Source organism: Notothenia rossii (assembly GCF_949606895.1).
Source record: "Notothenia rossii genome assembly, chromosome: 5".
NCBI lineage: Eukaryota > Metazoa > Chordata > Actinopteri > Perciformes > Nototheniidae > Notothenia > Notothenia rossii.
In genome coordinates this window covers 30,402,867-30,425,046 of record NC_136903.1, presented here as the reverse complement: position 1 = coordinate 30,425,046, position 22,180 = coordinate 30,402,867, and the positions used below count along the sequence as shown (strand labels likewise).

General features: G+C 39.5%; 1 protein-coding gene across 2 annotated transcripts in view; it reads right to left on the bottom strand.

The window, feature by feature from the left end:
* The window catches only part of LOC307038707 (myosin heavy chain, fast skeletal muscle-like), a 28,886-nt gene that overhangs the window by 2,545 nt on the left and 4,161 nt on the right, over positions 1-22,180 (bottom strand). Inside the window, exons 4-43 of one of the 2 annotated variants that reach the window (XM_079680321.1) lie at positions 20,395-20,437; positions 19,691-19,912; positions 19,472-19,615; positions 19,233-19,389; positions 19,111-19,138; positions 18,926-19,022; positions 18,723-18,815; positions 18,571-18,634; positions 18,391-18,489; positions 18,191-18,294; positions 17,933-18,071; positions 17,702-17,820; positions 17,295-17,444; positions 17,024-17,194; positions 16,625-16,925; positions 16,419-16,483; positions 16,234-16,321; positions 15,980-16,097; positions 15,774-15,897; positions 15,200-15,336; positions 14,864-15,119; positions 14,535-14,777; positions 14,268-14,444; positions 14,044-14,189; positions 13,863-13,953; positions 13,378-13,767; positions 13,128-13,254; positions 12,920-13,038; positions 12,641-12,837; positions 12,214-12,397; positions 11,938-12,103; positions 11,723-11,847; positions 11,315-11,623; positions 11,023-11,226; positions 10,786-10,911; positions 10,528-10,698; positions 10,330-10,434; positions 10,135-10,230; positions 9,854-9,985; positions 9,553-9,651 (exon numbers count right to left, since the gene is read on the bottom strand). In XM_079680321.1, coding sequence (XP_079536447.1) covers positions 9,631-9,651; positions 9,854-9,985; positions 10,135-10,230; positions 10,330-10,434; positions 10,528-10,698; positions 10,786-10,911; positions 11,023-11,226; positions 11,315-11,623; positions 11,723-11,847; positions 11,938-12,103; positions 12,214-12,397; positions 12,641-12,837; positions 12,920-13,038; positions 13,128-13,254; positions 13,378-13,767; positions 13,863-13,953; positions 14,044-14,189; positions 14,268-14,444; positions 14,535-14,777; positions 14,864-15,119; positions 15,200-15,336; positions 15,774-15,897; positions 15,980-16,097; positions 16,234-16,321; positions 16,419-16,483; positions 16,625-16,925; positions 17,024-17,194; positions 17,295-17,444; positions 17,702-17,820; positions 17,933-18,071; positions 18,191-18,294; positions 18,391-18,489; positions 18,571-18,634; positions 18,723-18,815; positions 18,926-19,022; positions 19,111-19,138; positions 19,233-19,389; positions 19,472-19,615; positions 19,691-19,897 — 5,790 coding nt within the window. In that variant the 5' untranslated portion in view covers positions 19,898-19,912; positions 20,395-20,437 and the 3' untranslated portion in view covers positions 9,553-9,630. Of the gene's footprint in view, positions 1-41; positions 226-475; positions 673-754; positions 874-956; positions 1,084-1,206; positions 1,597-1,691; positions 1,783-1,874; positions 2,021-2,098; positions 2,276-2,365; positions 2,609-2,698; positions 2,955-3,037; positions 3,175-3,462; positions 3,587-3,673; positions 3,792-3,927; positions 4,016-4,112; positions 4,178-4,330; positions 4,632-4,729; positions 4,901-5,000; positions 5,151-5,410; positions 5,530-5,641; positions 5,781-5,899; positions 6,004-6,099; positions 6,199-6,279; positions 6,344-6,431; positions 6,525-6,637; positions 6,735-6,822; positions 6,851-6,942; positions 7,100-7,210; positions 7,355-7,448; positions 7,671-7,975; positions 8,011-8,140; positions 9,652-9,853; positions 9,986-10,134; positions 10,231-10,329; positions 10,435-10,527; positions 10,699-10,785; positions 10,912-11,022; positions 11,227-11,314; positions 11,624-11,722; positions 11,848-11,937; positions 12,104-12,213; positions 12,398-12,640; positions 12,838-12,919; positions 13,039-13,127; positions 13,255-13,377; positions 13,768-13,862; positions 13,954-14,043; positions 14,190-14,267; positions 14,445-14,534; positions 14,778-14,863; positions 15,120-15,199; positions 15,337-15,773; positions 15,898-15,979; positions 16,098-16,233; positions 16,322-16,418; positions 16,484-16,624; positions 16,926-17,023; positions 17,195-17,294; positions 17,445-17,701; positions 17,821-17,932; positions 18,072-18,190; positions 18,295-18,390; positions 18,490-18,570; positions 18,635-18,722; positions 18,816-18,925; positions 19,023-19,110; positions 19,139-19,232; positions 19,390-19,471; positions 19,616-19,690; positions 19,913-20,394; positions 20,438-22,180 lie in introns of those variants that run through there. The other variant, XM_079680320.1, reaches the window with a different exon arrangement.

Genomic DNA, 22,180 nt, shown 5'->3' with positions numbered 1-22,180 from the left:
ATTGTTTGTGTGTTTTGATCAAACATAGTAAATGATGTTACCTTGTCAAAGTTCCTCTGCTTTTTGTCCAGGTTGGCAGCAAGGCCATTGGCCCTCTCCACATCAATCATGAGGTCCTCCACCTCACTCAGGAGCCTCTGTTTGGTTTTCTCAAGAGAAGCACACTTAGAGTTCACTGCCTCAATCTGTTCCTCAGCCTCCTGAAGGCGCTGGGCAAGCTTTTTCCTGTTTGAAAATGAAGGTATTTAATGCTTAAAGAAGCTCATAATACAAATAATACTATTTTAAAATATTTTTTAGATTCTAGATCAACCAGAAAGAAGTCTTTCAATCTCTATTATTTGTAAGTTAAAAATAATGTTTATATAGACAATGTTTGTTTAAATTCAAGTAATCATACAAGAAAATCAGCCATCGGTTGAGTTTTACAAAAATGCTACACTTCTGGCCATTTACCAGTTTAAATGTCACTCACTTGGATTCCTCAAGCTCCTCAGTGCGCTGGATAGCATCAGTTTCATACTTTGATCTCCATTGAGCCACCTCACTGTTGGCCTTGGACATTCCACGCTGCAGCTCAGCCTTGGCCTCCTGCTCCTCTTCAAACTGCTCCCTCAGCAGATCACAGTCATGGCGGGCTGATTGAAGGCCATGGGCAAGAGCATTCTTGGCCTGTTGTAAGACATATTATTGACCTTTGCACAATATCTAATTTACAACATGACCAATACACACCATCTTAATGGTTTGTTACCTTAACCTCTTCTTCAATGTGTCTCTTCAGTTCCTCAATCTGCTGTGTGGAGGCCTGCTTGCCTCTGGTCAACTGAGAGACAAGAGCTTCCTTCTCTTCAATTTGACGGCTGTACTCACCTTGTGTGAAAAATGTCATAATACATTAGTTTGTGTTTCTCAATAACATACACTACTAATCATTGACTAAAAGTTGTAGATACCATTTTCGGTCAGGAGACGTGCTTTCTGTGAACTTGTGTCGTTGATTTGACGGACGTTTTCATCATTCTTGGTCTTCAGTTCGCTAAGTTGGTCCTCAAGAGTACGGCACATCTTTTCAAGATTTCCCTAATGAGGAAAAAATAAATAAGATCAATGATCAAATCTTATTCATAAAATAATTGAAATGATGAACTATATTCATATTGGTAACATATAATATAATCAAAAACGCATGTAATGCTAGTGTACCTTTGCCTTAGCAACATTCTCCATGTTGCTAGAGAGGTCATCAATCTCCATCTTGTATTCACTCTTTTCCTTCTCAAGCTTCTGCTTGACACGCTGGAGGTTGTCAATCTGCTCTCCCAGATCAGCAACACTGTCAGCCTGCTTCTTGCGAAGGGCAGCAGCAGTTGCTTCATGCTGCAGAGTGGACTCCTCAAGATCACGACGGAGCTTCTGGAACTCAGCCTCACGCTTCTTGCTCATCTCAATCTGAGCCGAGGTGGCACCTCCAGCCTCCTCCAGCCTCTCACTGATCTCCTCAAGTTCCCTGGAGAGGTCAGCTCTCTGCTTCTCAACCTTGGCACGAGCTGCACGCTCAGCCTCAATCTCCTCTTCCAGTTCCTCAATACGAGCCTGTTGAATGTAGATGTTTTCTCTTTTAGCAATCATTCACTTTATTACACATAAGGCAAATGTATGCAGTATTGTTAATTGTAACAATATCTCACCTGGAGCTCCTTGATCTTCTTCTGGAGCTGAGCACCCAGAGACTGCTCATCTTCAATCTTGCTAAGGAGCTGACTGCATTCAAAGTCCTTCCTGTGAAACAAATTGATAAAGTCCATTGAGTTCATGCAATTGAACACTTCTTTAAAAAAATGTATGTTGTGCAAACAGAAAAACCAAGTTACTTTTTGATTTTCTCATCAGACTGCTGCTTGTCATTCTCAAGATCCATGACGGATTCCTGGGCCAGTTTGAGATCACCCTCAAGCTTTCTCTTGGCTCTCTCCAGGTCCATACGCAGCTTCTTCTCTTGCTCCAGAGAACCCTCAAGCTAAACAAAAGTGTACATTTTTAATTATCATGTTCAAGATTAATCTTGCTTTTCCAAATCAAGTGACTGTAAACTTACATCATCCACTTGCTGCTCAAGCTTGGTCTTGGCCTTAGTCAGAGTGTTGACTTTGTCTTCCTCTGCCTGCAGGTCATCAAGAGTCTGCTGATGAGACTCCTGAAGGGCTTTCTTTTCCTTGGTCAACTTAGCAATGCTCTCATCCTGAGAGGCCATCTCCTCAGTCAGGTTCTTCACCTAAATGTGCAAGAAAGATTTACTGAGACTGTTAATACAAATAAATAATTATAATCTCACTACCTAATGGACAGATCATTGATTACAAACCTTGTTCTCAGTGGCATGTTTCTCCTTCTCCACTTTGGCCAAGGTAAGCTCCAGGTCATCAATATCCTTCTTGAGCTCAGAGCATTCATCCTCCAGCTTTCTCTTTTTGGCAGTGAGCTCAGCATTGATTTCCTCTTCATCCTCCAGTCTCTCACTTGTCTCTTTGAGTTTAGCCTCCATCTGAATCTTACCTTTGATAAGTCCCTCACATCTCTCCTCAGCATCTGACAGATTTTCTCCTTCCTAGACCATTTTATAAAATTAGAAATGAGCAAATCAACTTGGACAAACATGGAAAAAGGATCTCATCTGTCTGATAATGTTTGTACTTACAGATGCTATTTGCAGACTCAGATCATTCTTCTCCTGCAGAAGGGAAACCATCTTCTCCTCCAGTTCCTTCTTCTTGGCCAGGGCAGTAGCCAGGTCAGTTTTCATCTTGTCATAGTTCTCCTTCATATTTGCCAGCTCCTTCTCAGTTTCAGCACTCTGCAGCAGAGGCTTAATCTTGTAGTAGACCTTCATCCATGGCCAGTGTTTCACATTCATGAATGAGCGGATATTGTACTGGATGGTATATATAGCTTCCCTGCAAAAAAGAAACAGCTTTTTTAGACGATGTTATATTTGAATTCTCAAATCACAATTGAGAATGAGTTGTTAGCAACGTGCCTTCTCTCAATCATCTTTATAAACGCTTTTCTCATGATATAGCCACGGGCCAAAGCCTGAGTCAGGGTGACCAGAGATGCAAGTTTTTCGTCTCTCATCTCCTCAAGGGTACCCAGCAGGCCAGCCTTGAAGAACACCTGAACAAAAGAAAATGTAAAAGAAATGTATAATGAACTGATATAGTCCTGCCACAAGGTGGCTTCTTTCTCTTTATAGTGCCGGTAATTCACTTCTGTGTTTCCTTGGCACCAAATATCTGAAATTAAAGGGAGTTTCACATTTGTTCCTATTTTCTTTCATTTTGTTTTGGTTTCTAAGGTTCATATATACAGGTTTAATAAATATCAAAATGACCAGACACACTAAACTGAACCACTTGACTTCATTCGAAATGAATCTTTAGTATGTTAAGGGAAGGTGCTTACCTTGGTGTGTCCAAATTTATACTCATCATGAGGAACATCAACTGAACCAAGCAGCTTCTCTGAAGCCTTCTTGTTGTCCATGAACTGACCCTCAGGGATGACACTGGGATTCAGCACCTTGTATCTTTTATGAAAAGGTTTATGGTCAGTGGGAGCATTACATTTTAATAATCTGCTTCAAAAATGAACCTATTACAATATCGACTGATACCTCTGCTTGAAGTCAGCATAGAGGATCCTGCTGGGGAAACCTTTTCTGCAGATTCTAATACCCTCCAGGACACCATTACACCTGAGCTGGTGGATAACCAGGAAGTTCTCCATCAGTCCTGTAAAAACATACATTTCATAATGAATGATTTTAATGATTAGTAAGTGTCTTAATTGAAGCCACACAAAACTAATTCAATGCAAACAAAACCTAACCCAGTCATTAAGACTATCACGATTATGTTCTCTATTTACCTGGAGTCTTTGACTCATTGGGAATCAGACAGCGCACAAAGTGAGGATGGGTGCTCCTCAAGTTAGTCATCAGCTTGCCCAAGTTCTCCTGTAATCCATAATGGTGTCTCATGTCATGAAATGCCACAATTGTGAGATTTTGTTTAAACAGAGAGCAATTCGATTTTTGCTTTGAGAAAGCTTACCCTGAACTGTGAGGACACAGTCTGCATAGAACCACCCTTCTTCTTGCCTCCCTTCTTACCAGCCTCTGTTGATGTTTTGTTAGAATGTCACAAGATTAGCATAAACAAGTAATAGTTGATGAGTTAAAATAAAATAATAATACAAATATACATTTGATTAGTAAAAAGTATATGTTATCTCTGGTCTTAAAATGTGTTTCCTGTAGTTACTATCTTACCCTCAACTACTGGAGGATACAGCAGACCCAGCAGTTTCACTGAGGATTTCATGTACAGCTGAATGACTGAGTCATTCAGGGGATCCTTGTTCTTGTCCAGCCAGCCAGAGATGTTGTAGTCCACGATACCAGCATAGTGCACCAGGGAGAAGTGGGCCTCAGGCTTGCCCTTTACGGGCTTTGGCTTCTCAAATGCTTTAGTTTTGCCAAGATGCTGGTCATACAGCTTGTTCTTGAAGGATGTGTCTGAGGCCTTGGGGAACATGCACTCCTCTTCAAGGATGGAGAAGATGCCCATGGGCTTTAAAAAGTTGAAAAAGGTATGTCATTTAGTGATACATGATAACAAATACAAAAACTGTTACCTATGATTTATGAAATAATAAAGTAAGTGTTTACCTTTTCAATCAGCTCAATGCAGGCAGCCAAGTCCATACCAAAGTCAATGAACTCCCAGATAATACCCTCTTTCTTGTACTCCTCTTGCTCCAGGACGAACATGGTGTGGTTGAAGAACTGTTGCAGTTTCTCATTGGTGAAGTTGATGCACAGCTGCTCCAATGTATTGAACTGCAAAAGGACATATCATCTTTATAATCTCTTACAAGGCAATAAGAACTATTATTTATTGAAAAGTGTCAACTGCTAAATTGTTGGAACTCAGGCTTACATCAAAGATTTCAAAGCCAGCAATATCCAGCACACCAATATAGTACTGTCTAGCTTGTTTGGTGTCCAACATCTGGTTGATACGGATGACCATCCACAAGAACATCTTCTCATAGATGGACTTGGCCAGGGCAGGCACTGAGTTCATGACCTTAAAGAAAACAGTAATGTGATTTCATTTTTGACGATATAAAACCGTTTTTTTACCTTATAAAGAAACGTGACACAACATTTCAAGTATAAAAATTGCATCAAAGATGTCCCTTGACTTTTGAATTTTGTATTAAATATAGGGAACTCATTGAAAGAAATACGCCAACAGATATCGCGTTTCTTTTTCCGAATGAACTCTGTACTACATTTTAAAAATTTTTAATGGTACAAGGTTGAATATTGATATGAATTGTTTACCTGAGGTACTGTTTGTCCCTTGGTGACATACTCATTTCCGACCTTCACTCTAGGATAGCACAGACCCTTCAGCATGTCAGCGGAGTTCAGACCCAGCAAATAAGCAACCTTGTCAGCATCTAAAAATAATTCAGAGATGTCCATCATAATTTGTGAAGAACACAATGTTATCAAGAAATGTACCAATGTTGTTGCCTAGCTCTAAGCTTTGAGCTAAGATTAAATACTCACCCTCTGTGCCATCAGGCTCAGCCTGCTCCTCACGCTGCTTTTGCTTGAACTTCATGTTACCATGGTGAAGCACAGCACCGGTCATCCTGTAGATGCTCATCTTCTCTTCATTAGTGAAGCCCAGGATATCAATAGCATTCTGGTTTCAAAAGACACAAAAAACATAATTGCTCAAGCAAATGTTCTTAAAAGAGTTGTAATGATGTTGCATTTGTTTCACAAAGTCTATTTAAATATGTTGAATTCAAAATTACTCACATCCGTGGCTTCCAGCTCCACTTTGTCATCAATGCTGGCCACAGTGATCTTACCCATGCTACACATGGGGAAGTCGTAGGGGTTGGTTGTGAGGAGTGCCAGTTCTAGAGTCCCAAAAATATAAACATGTCAGCAGATATTTTTTATAAATGTAAAACTCTAATAAGGTTAAAACAATTGTAATATCTCAATCTCCTTACCAATCAGCTCAGGTATGTGGGCGGTCATCATCTGGTAGAAGATATGGTAGCCTCTCTCTTGCTCAAGCTGGAATGTCACTCTAGACTTCTCCAGAAGATCTACAAGTTTTGATCATATGTCAGAGCCAGGCTAAATCTTACTTACAGTAGTTTGTATACACTATAAGGATTGTTACTTACAAGTCTCAATATCAGCACTAGCCAGTTTGCCAGCTGTGTTGAAATGGATTCTGATGAATTTACCCTGTTTGAAATAACATAATCATTAATGTCCCTCCACAAGTGCAATGTAACAATGCTTCTCTCGTGTGTAGAAACTGTTCCATACTTACAAAACGAGAAGAGTTGTCATTCCTCACAGTTTTGGCGTTACCATACGCCTCAAGCAATGGATTGGCTGCAATAATCTGATCCTCAAGTGACCCCTAGAATCCAGGTTAAGAATTGCTGTCAGGAAACGACTTCATTTGTTCATCCCTGAAAAGACTTCTAACGATAAAGAATCCTGAATCATCATCATCATCATAGAGTAACATACCTTTGATGTGTCCCTCTTGGGTCCAGAAACTGAGATCGTTGCAAAGTACTGGATGACACGCTTGGTGTTCACAGTCTTTCCAGCACCAGATTCTCCACTAGGTATAGACAGAGGTCATTAAGAACTTGACCAATATGTTTGATTCATCTTAATTTAAAAAACAATTGTAAATGTTACAAACTTACGTGATCAAGACAGACTGGTTTTCCCTATCTGTAAAGTGAAAAAACATAAACCAATCAAGTACATGTTAAAAACATAAACCCTATATACTGATGCGTTCTAAATTAGTGGTAATGACTTACCAGTAGCCATGAACTGATAAGCGTTGTCAGAGACAGAGAAGATGTGGGGTGGAGCCTCCATACGCTTCTTGCCTCTGTAGGCATTTACACATTCAGAATCGTATACTGGGAGCCACTTGTAGGGGTTCACAGTGGCACAGAACAACCCAGAGTAGGTCTAAAAGATATCATAGAGAATTAAAATGTAACATTCCTATATATATATATATGTATATATCTATAGCAATATCCAATATTTTTCTTATTCTCATTAGACAAATTTACTCACGTAGATCATCCATGCTGCATAACGCTCTTTGAGGTTATACAGCACAGAGGCTTCATTGAGATGGGTCATCATGGCCATGTCCTCAATCTTGTCATACTTGGGAGGGTTCATTGGATACACATCACACTCTTTCATTACCTTCTCCTAGAACAGGAAATGTTTCACAATTAGATCCAATCATTTTACATTCCTAGTTCTCTCTGGCTTCCCACTTTAACTCTGACTTTGTGATACAAACCTCCTGAGTGGTCAAGACTTTGACAGTGACTTTGTCCCCATCTTTCTTGAGGATTGATCCCTTCAAGTACAGCTCCTTGGTATCAGCCACATAGCAGGCACTCTTGGCATCAAAAGGTGCGCTTTGAGCTTCAATTCTTTCCCTCTCTGGCTTACGAAGGTAAATGGCAGCTTTGCCATAAGTGGCCATCTCCGCGTCTGTACTCATGGTGCCGGCTGATGTCTGTTGGATGATTACAAATGAATTGCAACTTAGACCTATGTTTATTAGATTGCACATGTTATTCAACATAATTTGAACTTAAAATAATGCAGATAAATATCTACAAATTTGCATGTAAACATTATCTCTGTATTGTTACAGGTTGGCTTTAATTTCACTCAAAGTCCGTTTCAGACTTGGTTTTAAATAAGAGTATATACTAACATATTCTTGATGATTTGTAAACGTTTCAATTAATTACAGCAGACATTAAATGAAGAATAAATAATTTGCACATGTATTAAACACTTAAAAGTTTTCCTTACCTAACCCCCTCTCCTTCAACAGTATTGAATCAATCCTGTTCAAAACAGTTTTTAGTTGTTAGAGAAGGTAAAACAAGACTCACTCAACAAATATTTCTATAACAACAAAATAATTGAGAATGAAAAACATATTCAAATAATTTCAAGCTTAAGAGAGCATATTACCCCAAGTAGGAAAACAGAAGAGGCTGTTGCTGCTACCCTCTATCGTGTCCCCCAGTGTCTTTTATATTGAATACAATTTGATGACACATTAAAAGTTAAATGTGGCATACACCAAATGTGGTATGGCAGACTGGGGTTGTTACATATCATCTGATGTGTCAGGTTTCAGTAAGTATGGTCAGGTCTTTTCTTTAAGTTTATTTAAAGCTCTTGAACTTCCTCTTCATTTTTTTAAAGGTATATTCCTTTTAAATGAATTTCTATTACCTTAAACTGCTTCTTTAATTTGATTAATTAAACCATAATTTATATTTTGGTAACATAACAATTAACAGTTTTATAGTATAACTTGTATAATGTTTTTTATTTTACAGAATCCTTTTGTGATCATACAATTTAAACAAATATTAAATCAATGTCCTGGATTACTACAGTAAAACTAGGTTTCATTTGATTGAAAGATGGATTTTTAGGTTTTGTTGCATAATGACAAAAATAATCAGTAAGACATTCTCACTATCAATAATCAATCAACTTGAAACAATAATTAAACAAAGATACTACATAAAACGTCTCTCTCTATCAGAATCTTTCAAACTTTACATTGTGCAGCTTCACATGAAAGGTTTCCTAGATTTTTTTGACCAAGATATTCATTATGCTCTTGCAAATTGTACATGTTGGGGTTAAAGTGACAATAGTCAACCTCTTTACCCTTCTCCTCAAACAGTCCCACCAACTAATCCTGACGGATCCAAAAGTACTCTCAGACTTAATAATGATTGGTATGTCTTAGGCTCTCCTTACCATTGCCTGTGCTATGGACCTATAAATACACATTGGAGGCATGCTTAAAAGCTTTCCTTTCCACAGGCCTCAATAATTACACATGGTAACATCGGATACATATGTTTTGGTCATTATTGATTTTAAATCATACCTCTACATCAGAAATGTATGCATCATGTGTGTTGCATGTAGCATACTGTAAGCCAGACATTCAAACAAAGATGGGAGAATTTGTTATGCTTTGTCCTATATTTCCAAGCTTCACATTTGCCCTTTCTAGAAGCATATTAGATGCTAGTGGAGCCTCGCAGCGGCGAAACCGTGCTGCACCACACTAATTGCACCGCATAAGCGCATAGGTGCGCCGCCTTTTCGGCTCAGTTGAGGCTCCCTCCGCAAGATGAGGCCCCACACAGTCTGCGTGATCGGCCTGTAGGGACGGACGGGTCAGCCCACTGCACCTCGCGGGAGCGCGCCACAGCGTAAAGCGAACACTCGCAGTCATTTCAATGATTAGTACGGCAAAGATTGGCTTGGAAACGATATAATTTCCTTTTTGGCGGGCATGCATAACGCGGCATTACACCGGCACAGCATTCGCACTAATAAGAAAGACAATTCCATTAAAGATCAAAAACGTTTATTGTGGTATATTTCACATCATATTATATGATTAGAAACAGTCAATCCACTCAAGTGCTTTATTCAGCTGTTTCTTTTCCCTGTAAAAAAAAACAAAACAAAATATAAATACATAGAGTGTATATGCATAAACCTTTTTACTTTGCATACATCTGAATAATTTCTCTGTCATTCATTTCATAAAGATTTGGGCTATATTTGTCCTGTCAAGACTTAAGTAAGGCATTAAGAGTTATTTAATTTAATTTTCATTCATAAAAGCTGAAATGTCTTTATAGTTACCTTGCCAGAGTCACGGCTCTTTGCTCTCAGTTTGTTGACCTGGGACTCTGCAATGTCAGCACGCTCCTCAGCCTCCTCCAGCTCATGCTGAACCTTCCTGCACTTGGACAGATGAGTATTGGCTTGTTCCTCCTGGAATAAGAGATACATAGTTTAAGGTACAGAAACCTTCAAACACTTTAAAATATAATAATGTGATGGTAATCTTAACAATCAGCAAGATTTGCTGGTGAAAATAAATCTGACATATCTACACAAAGAAAGGTATATATTGTCCTTACCGCATCCTCAGCCTGCCTCTTGTACGCCTTCACCTTCAGCTGCAATTTGTCAACCAGATCCTGCAGCCTGGCAACATTTTTCTTATCTTCCTCAGTCTGTGAAAGACAGGTAAGATTTGCACGTTTCAATATTTTAATAGGTTAGTATATTAGAGTAATTGGTACTGTACATGTTAACTATGAAAGTGACTTTACCTGATAGGTGAGCTCCTTAACTCTCCTCTCATATTTGCGGACACCTTTAACAGCATCTACTCCACGTCTCTGTTCAGCCTCAACCTCTGCCTCCAGCTCATGCACCTTTTGAATAAAATTAAAACATTAAGTATCCAGCTTGTTTACAAAGGTTTCTTTCAGCTACTGTATATACATCTTAGTATGACTTTTTTTTACCCTAGACTCCAGTTTCTGGAGCTGCTTCTTTCCACCCTTCATGGCCAGGTTCTCAGCCTCATCCAGACGGTGCTGCAGGTCCTTAACAGCAACCTCCAGGTTCTTCTTCATCCTCTCAAGGTGAGCACTAGTATCTTGCTCCTTCTTCAGCTCCTCAGCCATCATAGCAGCCTACAGGAGACAGCATAACATGTTAACTAGACATACCAAGGAAAAACATTTACAGTTAAAGCAAGAACACATGACATTGAAACCTACATCAGTGATGGCCTTCTTAGCCTTCTCCTCTGCATTCCTTGCTTCCTGAACAATGTCATCCACTTCACCCTGGATCTGGACCAGGTCTGTCTCAAGCTTCTTCTTGGTGTTCACAAGGCTTGTGTTCTAAAAAATAAACATATTTAGCCTCCTAAGTCAACACATGCCAAATATTCATGTTATTTAAAATTGTATTAGATTCTTGAATTATTGAAATAAATGATTAGGTTTGTTCACCTGAGAGTGCAGAAGTCCAACACGCTCACTGGCATCAACCAGCTCTTGCTCAGCAATTTTGCGACTTCTCTCTGTCTGTTCCAGAGCAGCTCTAAGTTCCTCAATTTCAGCCACCATAAGACCGTTTCTACGATCCACCATAGCAGCTTGCTCCTTGAAGTCCTCCTGGGCTCTGACAGCATCATCAAGGTGCAGTTGTGCATCCTAGTGAGAAAAAGATCAGACATATACATGAATGCCAAAATGTAGCCCAATCTACCATAGTTGGAAAAACAAATGTTCCTTAAAATACCTTCAGCTGTGCCTGCACATTCCTCAGCTGCTTCTGGGACTCAGCAGCCTGGCGGTTGGCATGGCTGAGCTGAATCTCCATCTCATTCAGATCTCCCTCCATCTTCTTCTTGATTCTCAGGGCATCGTTCCTGCTCCTGACCTCAGAATCCAGAGTGCTCTGCATGGAGTCAGTCACTCTCTGACTGTTCCTCTTGATCTGTTCCATCTCTTCATCTTTCTCTGCCAGCTTCCTGTCCACCTCACCCTTAATCTGGTTGAGCTCCAGCTGGACACGAAGGATCTTAGACTCTTCATGTTCCAGAGTTCCCTAATGAAATCAAACAATTAAACACTCATCTTTGCCTTCAAACACTGATATATGTGTCAATGATTTGTAATGTTATGAACTCCCAGGAAAAATAAATACCTCAGCCTCTTCAAGAGCTGTCTGGATCTCAGTCTTCTCTGTCTCCACCTGCTTCTTGGACTTCTCCAGCTCATGGATGTTCTTGCCAGTCTCACCAATCTGTTCAGTCAGATCTGAGATCTCCTCTGCAGAAAGATACATGGGTTTTAACATATTGTTGAACCTTAAATTGTAAAATATCAAAAAACAATTATGTTACATTATGTAGAACTCACGTTGCAGATTCTTGTTTTCACGCTTCATGGTCTCCAGATGATCAAGAGCCTCCTCATAAGAGTTCTTCATCTTGAACAGCTCAGTGCTGAGAGAACGAGCCTCCTTCTGTGCTCCCTCAAGCTCTGACTGACCCTCCTCGTACTTCTGCTTCCACTCTGCCAACACCTGAATAATACAATTCATACAGTTCATTTGGATATGTTCACGTAAGAGGGCAAAATAAATATTTATGTCATTGTTTGTGTGTTTTGATCAAACATAGTAAATGATGTTACCTTGTCAAAGTTCCTCTGCTTTTTGTCCAGGTTGGCAGCAAGGCCATTGGCCCTCTCCACATCAATCATGAGGTCCTCCACCTCACTCTGGAGCCTCTGTTTGGTTTTCTCAAGAGAAGCACACTTAGAGTTCACTGCCTCAATCTGTTCCTCAGCCTCCTGAAGGCGCTGGGCAAGCTTTTTCCTGTTTGAAAAATTTAGGTATTTGTAGCTCAGTTAAACTCATAAAGTTACAAGTTATTTTCTAATTATATTTGCATATATAAAACAACTAATTATCGTATTAATTAATTGAAACGATTGGCCTCAAAGTAAGAAGCTATACACATTTAAAAATACTAATATTATTACCAGCAATTCAGGAATCAGTAGAATTTTTGTCAAAATGCTATACTTCTGGCCATTTACCAGTTTAAATGTCACTCACTTGGATTCCTCAAGCTCCTCAGTGCGCTGGATAGCATCAGTTTCATACTTTGATCTCCATTGAGCCACCTCACTGTTGGCCTTGGACATTCCACGCTGCAGCTCAGCCTTGGCCTCCTGCTCCTCTTCAAACTGCTCCCTCAGCAGATCACAGTCATGGCGGGCTGATTGAAGGCCATGGGCAAGAGCATTCTTGGCCTGTTGTAAGACATATTATTGACCTTTGCACAATATCTAATTTACAACATGACCAATACACACCATCTTAATTGTTTCTTACCTTAACCTCCTCCTCAATCTGTCTCTTCAATTCATCAATCTGCTGTGTGTAGGCCTGCTTGCCTCTGGTCAACTGAGAGACAAGAGCTTCCTTCTCTTCAATTTGACGGCTGAACTCACCTTGTGTGAAAAATATTATAATACGTTAGTTTGTGGTATGTTTCTCAATCATATACTCCACGGATCGTTCACCAAAAAGATGTAGATACCATTTTCGGTCAGGAGACGTGCTTTCTGTGAACTTGTGTCGTTGATTTGACGGACGTTTTCATCATTCTTGGTCTTCAGTTCGCTAAGTTGGTCCTCAAGAGTACGGCACATCTTTTCAAGATTTCCCTAATGAGGAAAAAATAAATAAGATCAGTGATCAGATCTTATTCACAAAATAATTGAAATGATGAACTATATTCATATTGGTAACTTATAATATAATCAAAAAAGCATGTAATGCTAGTGTACCTTTGCCTTAGCAACATTCTCCATGTTGCTAGAGAGGTCATCAATCTCCATCTTGTATTCACTCTTTTCCTTCTCAAGCTTCTGCTTGACACGCTGGAGGTTGTCAATCTGCTCTCCCAGCTCAGCAACACTGTCAGCCTGCTTCTTGCGAAGGGCAGCAGCAGTTGCTTCATGCTGCAGAGTGGACTCCTCAAGATCACGACGGAGCTTCTGGAACTCAGCCTCACGCTTCTTGTTCATCTCAATCTGAGCAGAGGTGGCACCTCCAGCCTCCTCCAGCCTCTCACTGATCTCCTCAAGTTCCCTGGAGAGGTCAGCTCTCTGCTTCTCAACCTTGGCACGAGCTGCACGCTCAGCCTCAATCTCCTCTTCCAGTTCCTCAATACGAGCCTGTTGAATGTAGATGTTTTCTCTTTTAGCAATCATTCACTTTATTACACATAAGGCAAATGTATGCAGTATTGTTAATTGTAACAATATCTCACCTGGAGCTCCTTGATCTTCTTCTGGAGCTGAGCACCCAGAGACTGCTCATCTTCAATCTTGCTAAGGAGCTGACTGCATTCAAAGTCCTTCCTGTAACAAATTGATAAAGTCCATTGAGTTCATGCAATTGAACACTTCTTTAAAAAAATGTATGTTGTGCAAACAGAAAGACCAAGTTACTTTTTGATTTTCTCATCAGACTGCTGCTTGTCATTCTCAAGATCCATGACGGATTCCTGGGCCAGTTTGAGATCACCCTCAAGCTTTCTCTTGGCTCTCTCCAGGTCCATACGCAGCTTCTTCTCTTGCTCCAGAGAACCCTCAAGCTAAACAAAAGTGTACATTTTTAATTATCATGTTCAAGATTAATCTTGCTTTTCCAAATCAAGTGACTGTAAACTTACATCATCCACTTGCTGCTCAAGCTTGGTCTTGGCCTTAGTCAGAGTGTTGACTTTGTCTTCCTCTGCCTGCAGGTCATCAAGAGTCTGCTGATGAGACTCCTGAAGGGCTTTCTTTTCCTTGGTCAACTTAGCAATGCTCTCATCCTGAGAGGCCATCTCCTCAGTCAGGTTCTTCACCTAAATATGCAAGAAAGATTTACTGAGACTGTTAATACAAATAAATAATTATAATCTCACTACCTAATGGACAGATCATTGATTACAAACCTTGTTCTCAGTGGCATGTTTCTCCTTCTCCACTTTGGCCAAGGTAAGCTCCAGGTCATCAATATCCTTCTTGAGCTCAGAGCATTCATCCTCCAGCTTTCTCTTTTTGGCAGTGAGCTCGGCATTCATTTCCTCTTCATCCTCCAGTCTCTCAGTTGTCTCTTTGAGTTTGGCCTCCAACTGAATCTTACTCTTGATGAGTCCCTCACATCTCTCCTCAGCATCAGACAGATTTTCTCCTTCCTAGACCATTTTCATAAAAAATACGTGTTAGCTCTTATATATTTACAAACATGAAAAAGCGTATTTGTCTGTTGACGTTTACTTACAGATGCTACTTGCAGACTCAGATCATTTTTCTCCTGCAGAAGGGAAACCATCTTCTCCTCCAGTTCCTTCTTCTTGGCCAGGGCTGTAGCCAGGTCAGTTTTCATTTTTTCATAGTTCTCCTTCATATTTGCCAGCTCCTTCTCAGTTTCAGCACTCTGCAGCAGAGGCTTAATCTTGTAGTAGATCTTCATCCATGGCCAGTGTTTCACATTCATGAATGAGCGCACGTTGTACTGGATGGTGTATACGGCTTCCCTGCACAGAAAAATAGGTTTTAGAGCATTTTTTTTTTTTTTTTTTACACCATTGATCAGAATTAGCAATTTTCTACGTGCCTCCTTTGTGTCATCTTCACAAACTCCGTTCTACTGAGGAAACCACGCATTAAAGCCTGAGTCATGGTGACCAGATGTGCCAGTTTTTCGTCTCTCATCTCCTCAAGGGTACCCAGCAGGCCAGCCTTGAAGAACACCTGAACAAACAGAAACAACAAATTATTTCAGAATCAGAATACTTTTTTTTGAGGAGGGGAAACATACATTTCTTTCAGCAAATAAATGAGGAATTCAAGTAATGAACACTTGAAACACTGTATAACAAGCAAGCAAACAAACAAAATGAAATATGTGACTCCTATTTATATGATGGTTTTTGGTTGGATGGAATGGTTTTAAGGCCAAGTCTTAATCACTTGTTTCATCATAATCAAGGAAGTATTGTTTTTTATTTTTTATTATATTCCGGGATAGAAAAAGAGAGGCTACCAGAGTTTACCTCCTGAGGTATGTTTCATTAATTACATGTATAATACATACTACCGTAGTCACAGTAACATACAACAAATACACTGTACAGCGTCTTTGGTAAATATTCATTAGCTCAGTTATGAAGTAAATGTAAAGTACTTACCTTGGTGTGTCCAAATTTATATTCATCATGAGGAACATCAATTGACCCAAGCAGCTTCTCTGAAGCCTTCTTGTTGTCCATGAACTGACCCTCAGGGATGACACCGGCATTCAGCACCTTGTATCTATATGAAAGAGTTTATTGTCAGGAGGAGCATTACATTTTAATAATGAGAGGTTACAATTCTATGTATAAAGAAATTATACCTCTGCTTGAAGTCAGCATAGAGGATCCTGCTGGGGAAACCTTTTCTGCAGATTCTAATACCCTCCAGGACACCATTACACCTGAGCTGGTGGATAACCAGGTGGTTCTCCATCAGTCCTGTCCAAAAATACATTTCATAATGAATGATTTTAATGATTAGTAAGTGTCTTAATTGAAGCCACACAAAACGAATTCAATGCAAACAAAACCTAACCCAGTCATTAAGACTATCACGATTATGTTCTCTATTTACCTGGAATCTTTGACTCATTGGGAATCAGGCAGCGCACAAAGTGAGGATGGGTGCTCCTCAAGTTAGTCATCAGCTTGCCCAAGTTCTCCTGTAATCCATAATGGTGTCTCATGTCATGAAATGCCACAATTGTGAGATTTTGTTTAAACAGAGAGCAATTAGATATTTGCTTTGAGAAAGCTTACCCTGAACTGTGAGGACACAGTCTGCATAGAACCACCCTTCTTCTTGCCTCCCTTCTTACCAGCCTCTGTTGATGTTTTGTTAGAATGTCACAAGATTAGCATAAACAAGTAATAGTTAAAATAAAATAATAATACAAATATACATTTGATAAAAAGTATATATTATCTCTGGTCTTAAAATGTGTTTCCGGTAGTTACTATCTTACCCTCAACTATTGGAGGATACAGCAGACCCAGCAGTTTCACTGAGGATTTCATGTACAGCTGAACGACAGAGTCATTCAGGGGATCCTTGTTCTTGTCCAGCCAGCCAGTGATGTTGTAGTCCACGGTACCAGCATAGTGCACCAGGGAGAAGTGGGCCTCAGCCTTTCCCTTTGCGGGCTTTGGCTTCTCAAATGCTTTAGTTTTGCCAAGATGCTGGTCATACAGCTTGTTCTTGAAGGATGTGTCTGAGGCCTTGGGGAACATGCACTCCTCTTCAAGGATGGAGAAGATGCCCATGGGCTTTAAAAAGTTGAAAAAGGTATGTCATTTAGTGATACATGATAACAAATACAAAAACTGTTACCTATGATTTATGAAATAATAAAGTAAGTGTTTACCTTTTCAATCAGCTCAATGCAGGCAGCCAAGTCCATACCAAAGTCAATGAACTCCCAGATAATACCCTCTTTCTTGTACTCCTCTTGCTCCAGGACGAACATGGTGTGGTTGAAGAACTGTTGCAGTTTCTCATTGGTGAAGTTGATGCACAGCTGCTCCAATGTATTGAACTGCAAAAGGACATATCATCTTTATAATCTCTTACAAGGCAATAAGAACTATTATTTATTGAAAAGTGTCAACTGCTAAATTGTTGGAACTCAGGCTTACATCAAAGATTTCAAAGCCAGCAATATCCAGCACACCAATATAGTACTGTCTAGCTTGTTTGGTGTCCAACATCTGGTTGATACGGATGACCATCCACAAAAACATCCTCTCATAGATGGACTTGGCCAGGGCAGGCACTGAGTTCATGACCTTAAAGAACACAGTGATGTGATTTCATTTTTGACATATACAACTGGTATATTATATTATTTTCAAGATACATAGCACTAAAATTCCAAAACAAAAATTGAATGAAAGATCTCCCTTGAATTTAGCATTCAATTAGAACTCATTGACAGAAGTACAAAAAATGCCAACTTACATCGCATATCTTTTTCCTAATGAACTCTGTACTACATTTTTTGTTTTAAATAGTACAAAGTCGAATATTGATATGAATTGTTTACCTGAGGTACTGTCTGTCCCTTGGTGACATACTCATTTCCGACCTTCACTCTAGGATAGCACAGACCCTTCAGCATGTCAGCGGAGTTCAGACCCAGCAAATAAGCAACCTTGTCAGCATCTAAAAATAATTCAGAGATGTCCATCATAATTTGTGAAGAACACAATGTTATCAAGAAATGTACCAATGTTGTTGCCTAGCTCTAAGCTTTGAGCTAAGATTAAATACTCACCCTCTGTGCCATCAGGCTCAGCCTGCTCCTCACGCTGCTTTTGCTTGAACTTCATGTTACCATGGTGAAGCACAGCACCGGTCATCCTGTAGATGCTCATCTTCTCTTCATTAGTGAAGCCCAGGATATCAATAGCATTCTGGTTTCAAAAGACACAAAAAACATAATTGCTCAAGCAAATGTTCTTAAAAGAGTTGTAATGATGTTGCATTTGTTTCACAAAGTCTATTTAAATATATTGAATTCAAAATTACTCACATCCGTGGCTTCCAGCTCCACTTTGTCATCAATGCTGGCCACAGTGATCTTACCCATGCTACACATGGGGAAGTCGTAGGGGTTGGTTGTGAGGAGTGCCAGTTCTAGAGTCCCAAAAATATAAACATGTCAGCAGATATTTTTTATAAATGTAAAACTCTAATAAGGTTAAAACAATTGTAATATCTCAATCTCCTTACCAATCAGCTCAGGTATGTGGGCAGTCATCATCTGGTAGAAGATATGGTAGCCTCTCTCTTGCTCAAGCTGGAATGTCACTCTAGACTTCTCCAGAAGATCTACAAGTTTTGATCATATGTCAGAGCCAGGCTAAATCTTACTTACAGTAGTTTGTATACACTATAAGGATTGTTACTTACAAGTCTCAATATCAGCACTAGCCAGTTTGCCAGCTGTGTTGAAATGGATTCTGATGAATTTACCCTGTTTGAAATAACATAATCATTAATGTCCCTCCACAAGTGCAATGTAACAATGCTTCTCTCGTGTGTAGAAACTGTTCCATACTTACAAAACGAGAAGAGTTGTCATTCCTCACAGTTTTTGCGTTACCATACGCCTCAAGCAATGGATTGGCTGCAATAATCTGATCCTCAAGTGACCCCTAGAATCCAGGTTAAGAATTGCTGTCAGGAAACGACTTCATTTGTTCATCCCTGAAAAGACTTCTAAAGATAAAGAATCCTGAATCGTCATCATCATAGAGTAACATACCTTTGATGTGTCCCTCTTGGGTCCAGAAACTGAGATCGTTGCAAAGTACTGGATGACACGCTTGGTGTTCACAGTCTTTCCAGCACCAGATTCTCCACTAGGTATAGACAGAGGTCATTAAGAACTTGACCAATATGTTTGATTCATCTTAATTTAAAAAACAATTGTAAATGTTACAAACTTACGTGATCAAGACAGACTGGTTTTCCCTATCTGTAAAAGTGAAAAAAACATAAACCAATCAAGTACATGTTAAAAACATAAACCCTATATACTGATGCGTTCTAAATTAGTGGTAATGACTTACCAGTAGCCATGAACTGATAAGCGTTGTCAGAGACAGAGAAGATGTGGGGTGGAGCCTCCATACGCTTCTTGCCTCTGTAGGCATTTACACATTCAGAATCGTATACTGGGAGCCACTTGTAGGGGTTCACAGTGGCACAGAACAACCCAGAGTAGGTCTAAAAGATATCATAGAGAATTGAAATGTTACTTCATGTTTCCAGCAAACATTTTTCAGTCTCATTAGGCAATTAGTCTTACGTAGATCATCCATGCTGCATAACGCTCTTTGAGGTTATACAGCACAGAGGCTTCATTGAGATGGGTCATCATGGCCATGTCCTCAATCTTGTCATACTTGGGAGGGTTCATTGGGCTGATGTCCTCTTCTTTCACTACCCTCTCCTAGAACAGGAAATGTGTTACAATGAGAACTGATCAAATGTAATTCCTTGTACACACTGATTTAATGATACGTACATCCTCAGTTCCCAGTATTTTGACAGTGGCTTTGCCACCATCTTTCTTGAGGATTGTTGCCTTCAAGTACAGCTCCTTGGTATCAGACACATAGCAGGCACTCTTGGCATCAAATGGTGCGCTTTGAGCCTCAATTCTTTCCCTCTCTGGCTTACGAAGGTAAATGGCAGCTTTGCCATAAGTGGCCATCTCTGCGTCGGTACTCATGGTGGCAGTTTATTTCTGTGAAGTACACACCAGTAGGATAAATCTTATTAATCTTACTTATTGTAATGTTTTCAATCAATTTGATTGAACAGCCCAGAATGTCTGTCATCAAAGAAAAATAAACATATCCCTATTAAATTGAATTCTCCTTGAAATTGAAATGGAGGGATTCAAATCAAATTCTCGTTAAATCGTCACACAAATGTGCACAGCACCACACTCAGTGAAATGTAGTCTTTGAATTTAACCCAGAATTAGAAGCAGTGGGCAGATACTATACAGGGCCCAGGAAGCCGTGTGGGGGTCAGCTGCTTTGTTCTCAAAGGAAGAAAATAAACTGAAATGTGGAATGGTAACAGTCCACACTTCAATTATTTTCTGTTCCAGAACACATTCCAGTATGGAGTTAAAAGTAATTAGCTCATTAAAACGTTTTTCTAACTTAGATTGACGGAATAAAATATATTTACAAATGTAATGTAGTAATATGTTCATACCTGTTCCACTCTTCGTGAGAAAAGTCAGAAATATTCCACAATCCTGTTGAGAAGATATCATATTGGTCTTAAATCAACAAAATTGTTCATGATATTTTTTACAATGAGTTTATATTTTAAATAAATTGAGCAAATACAGAATGCATTGAAATGCTATACAGCAGAAGATAAGCCTACCACAAGCTGAAGTCTCCGATTGTCTTCCACCACACTGTCCCTTGTCCTGTTGGGCCCCCTTATATACGATCTGGCTTGCTTACGCAGCAAAGTTAAATATGGGCCCTTGCCAAATGTGGTGTGGACAACAGGCATCGATTGGAACAGGTGTTGCCAGTACCTCTTGTATTTTGGATTTCATCCAGTAGGGCAAGTAACTCAACTGTAAGACTCCTTCTAACATTTTCTTTCATACAGTTTTTGAAACCTATTTTAAAAAAAAATCATATTAACATATAACCTGTAATTTTAGAAAAACCTATTTATATAACTGACCCCTGACCATCTTTTAGTTTACACTATATCATCATATAATTATTTCAAGCCACATTTTTCAGTTGTCTGATGAAAAAATGGTGGAACAAGAAACTTTCATTTTAATTAATACACATGTTTTATAAAGGTTTCTTTGATTTTCTAAATGTCATTGTTCATCTTGAAACAAAGTTTGATTACTTTTACTATGGAGCAGTTTAGCGTCCAAAAGTAAATGGTCTAATTGCATAATTAAGTGCTTCAGTAAAATAAAAAGAGAAATGAAACACACACATTTGTTTACATGTATTTGTATACATTTATGATAAATAACAATTCTACGGATTAAATTATTCACTTATTCATTTAACTATTTATATTTGTATATATGTATCTTTACTTAAAATACAACATAATTGTTTATGTACTCATTTATTAAAGCAATGAATTATATAATTATATAAGTACATGTTAAATAAATTGCCACTTAAAACCCTTTACCCTTTTTTATAATTTCCGGCCCATCTTAAATACTGGGCTAACTAGGGTCAAATAGGTTTACTGAAATAGTTGTAGTCTAAATAGTCAATGAAAGCAAAGAAAAATGTTGGTGTGAAAATCACAAAACTATAACATAGAATTAGAAGAATATAATTGGGAGGGATGAAACCCTCTTTAATGGTCACACATGCAGAGCACACAGCACACACAGTGACATTTGTTCTCTGCATTTAACCCATCCTAGTACCAGGAGTCTAGTAGGAGCAGTGGGCAGCTATTGCACTGCGCCCGGGGAGCAATGGGAGTGAGCGGGGAAGGGGGGTGTCCGGTGCCTTGCTCAAGGGCACCACGGCAGGGCAGGATGTGAACTGGGACCTCTCCAAGTAGCAGTCCACCCTCCATATTTTAGGTCTGGTCGGTGAGACTTGAACCGGCGACCCTACAGCTCCCAGTCCAAGCCCCTACATTTGTGAGACAGCGACCCTTTAGCGGTTGGATTTTCAGGGAAAGAATCGACCACGAGAGGAGGTAGAATTGCAAACCATTGTGACTTTATTTCAAAAACACCACAAGAGAACAGTAGCCAGCATGTAGGTGTTCACCCCTCTCTGTACAGGTTCACTGCCGGACACATACTAATCTAAACTTATCCATAGATACAGCAGTAGACTATGCTGCCGGAATGCTTTGGAACTCTGAGAACTCTGAACTTTTGGTATATTTAGACGTGTTTTTTCTGTTACTCAGGGTCGCCTTCGGAATTTATTGCAGCTGCCTTGAATCCAAGTTGGCTACAGCTGTCGGCAAATGAGAT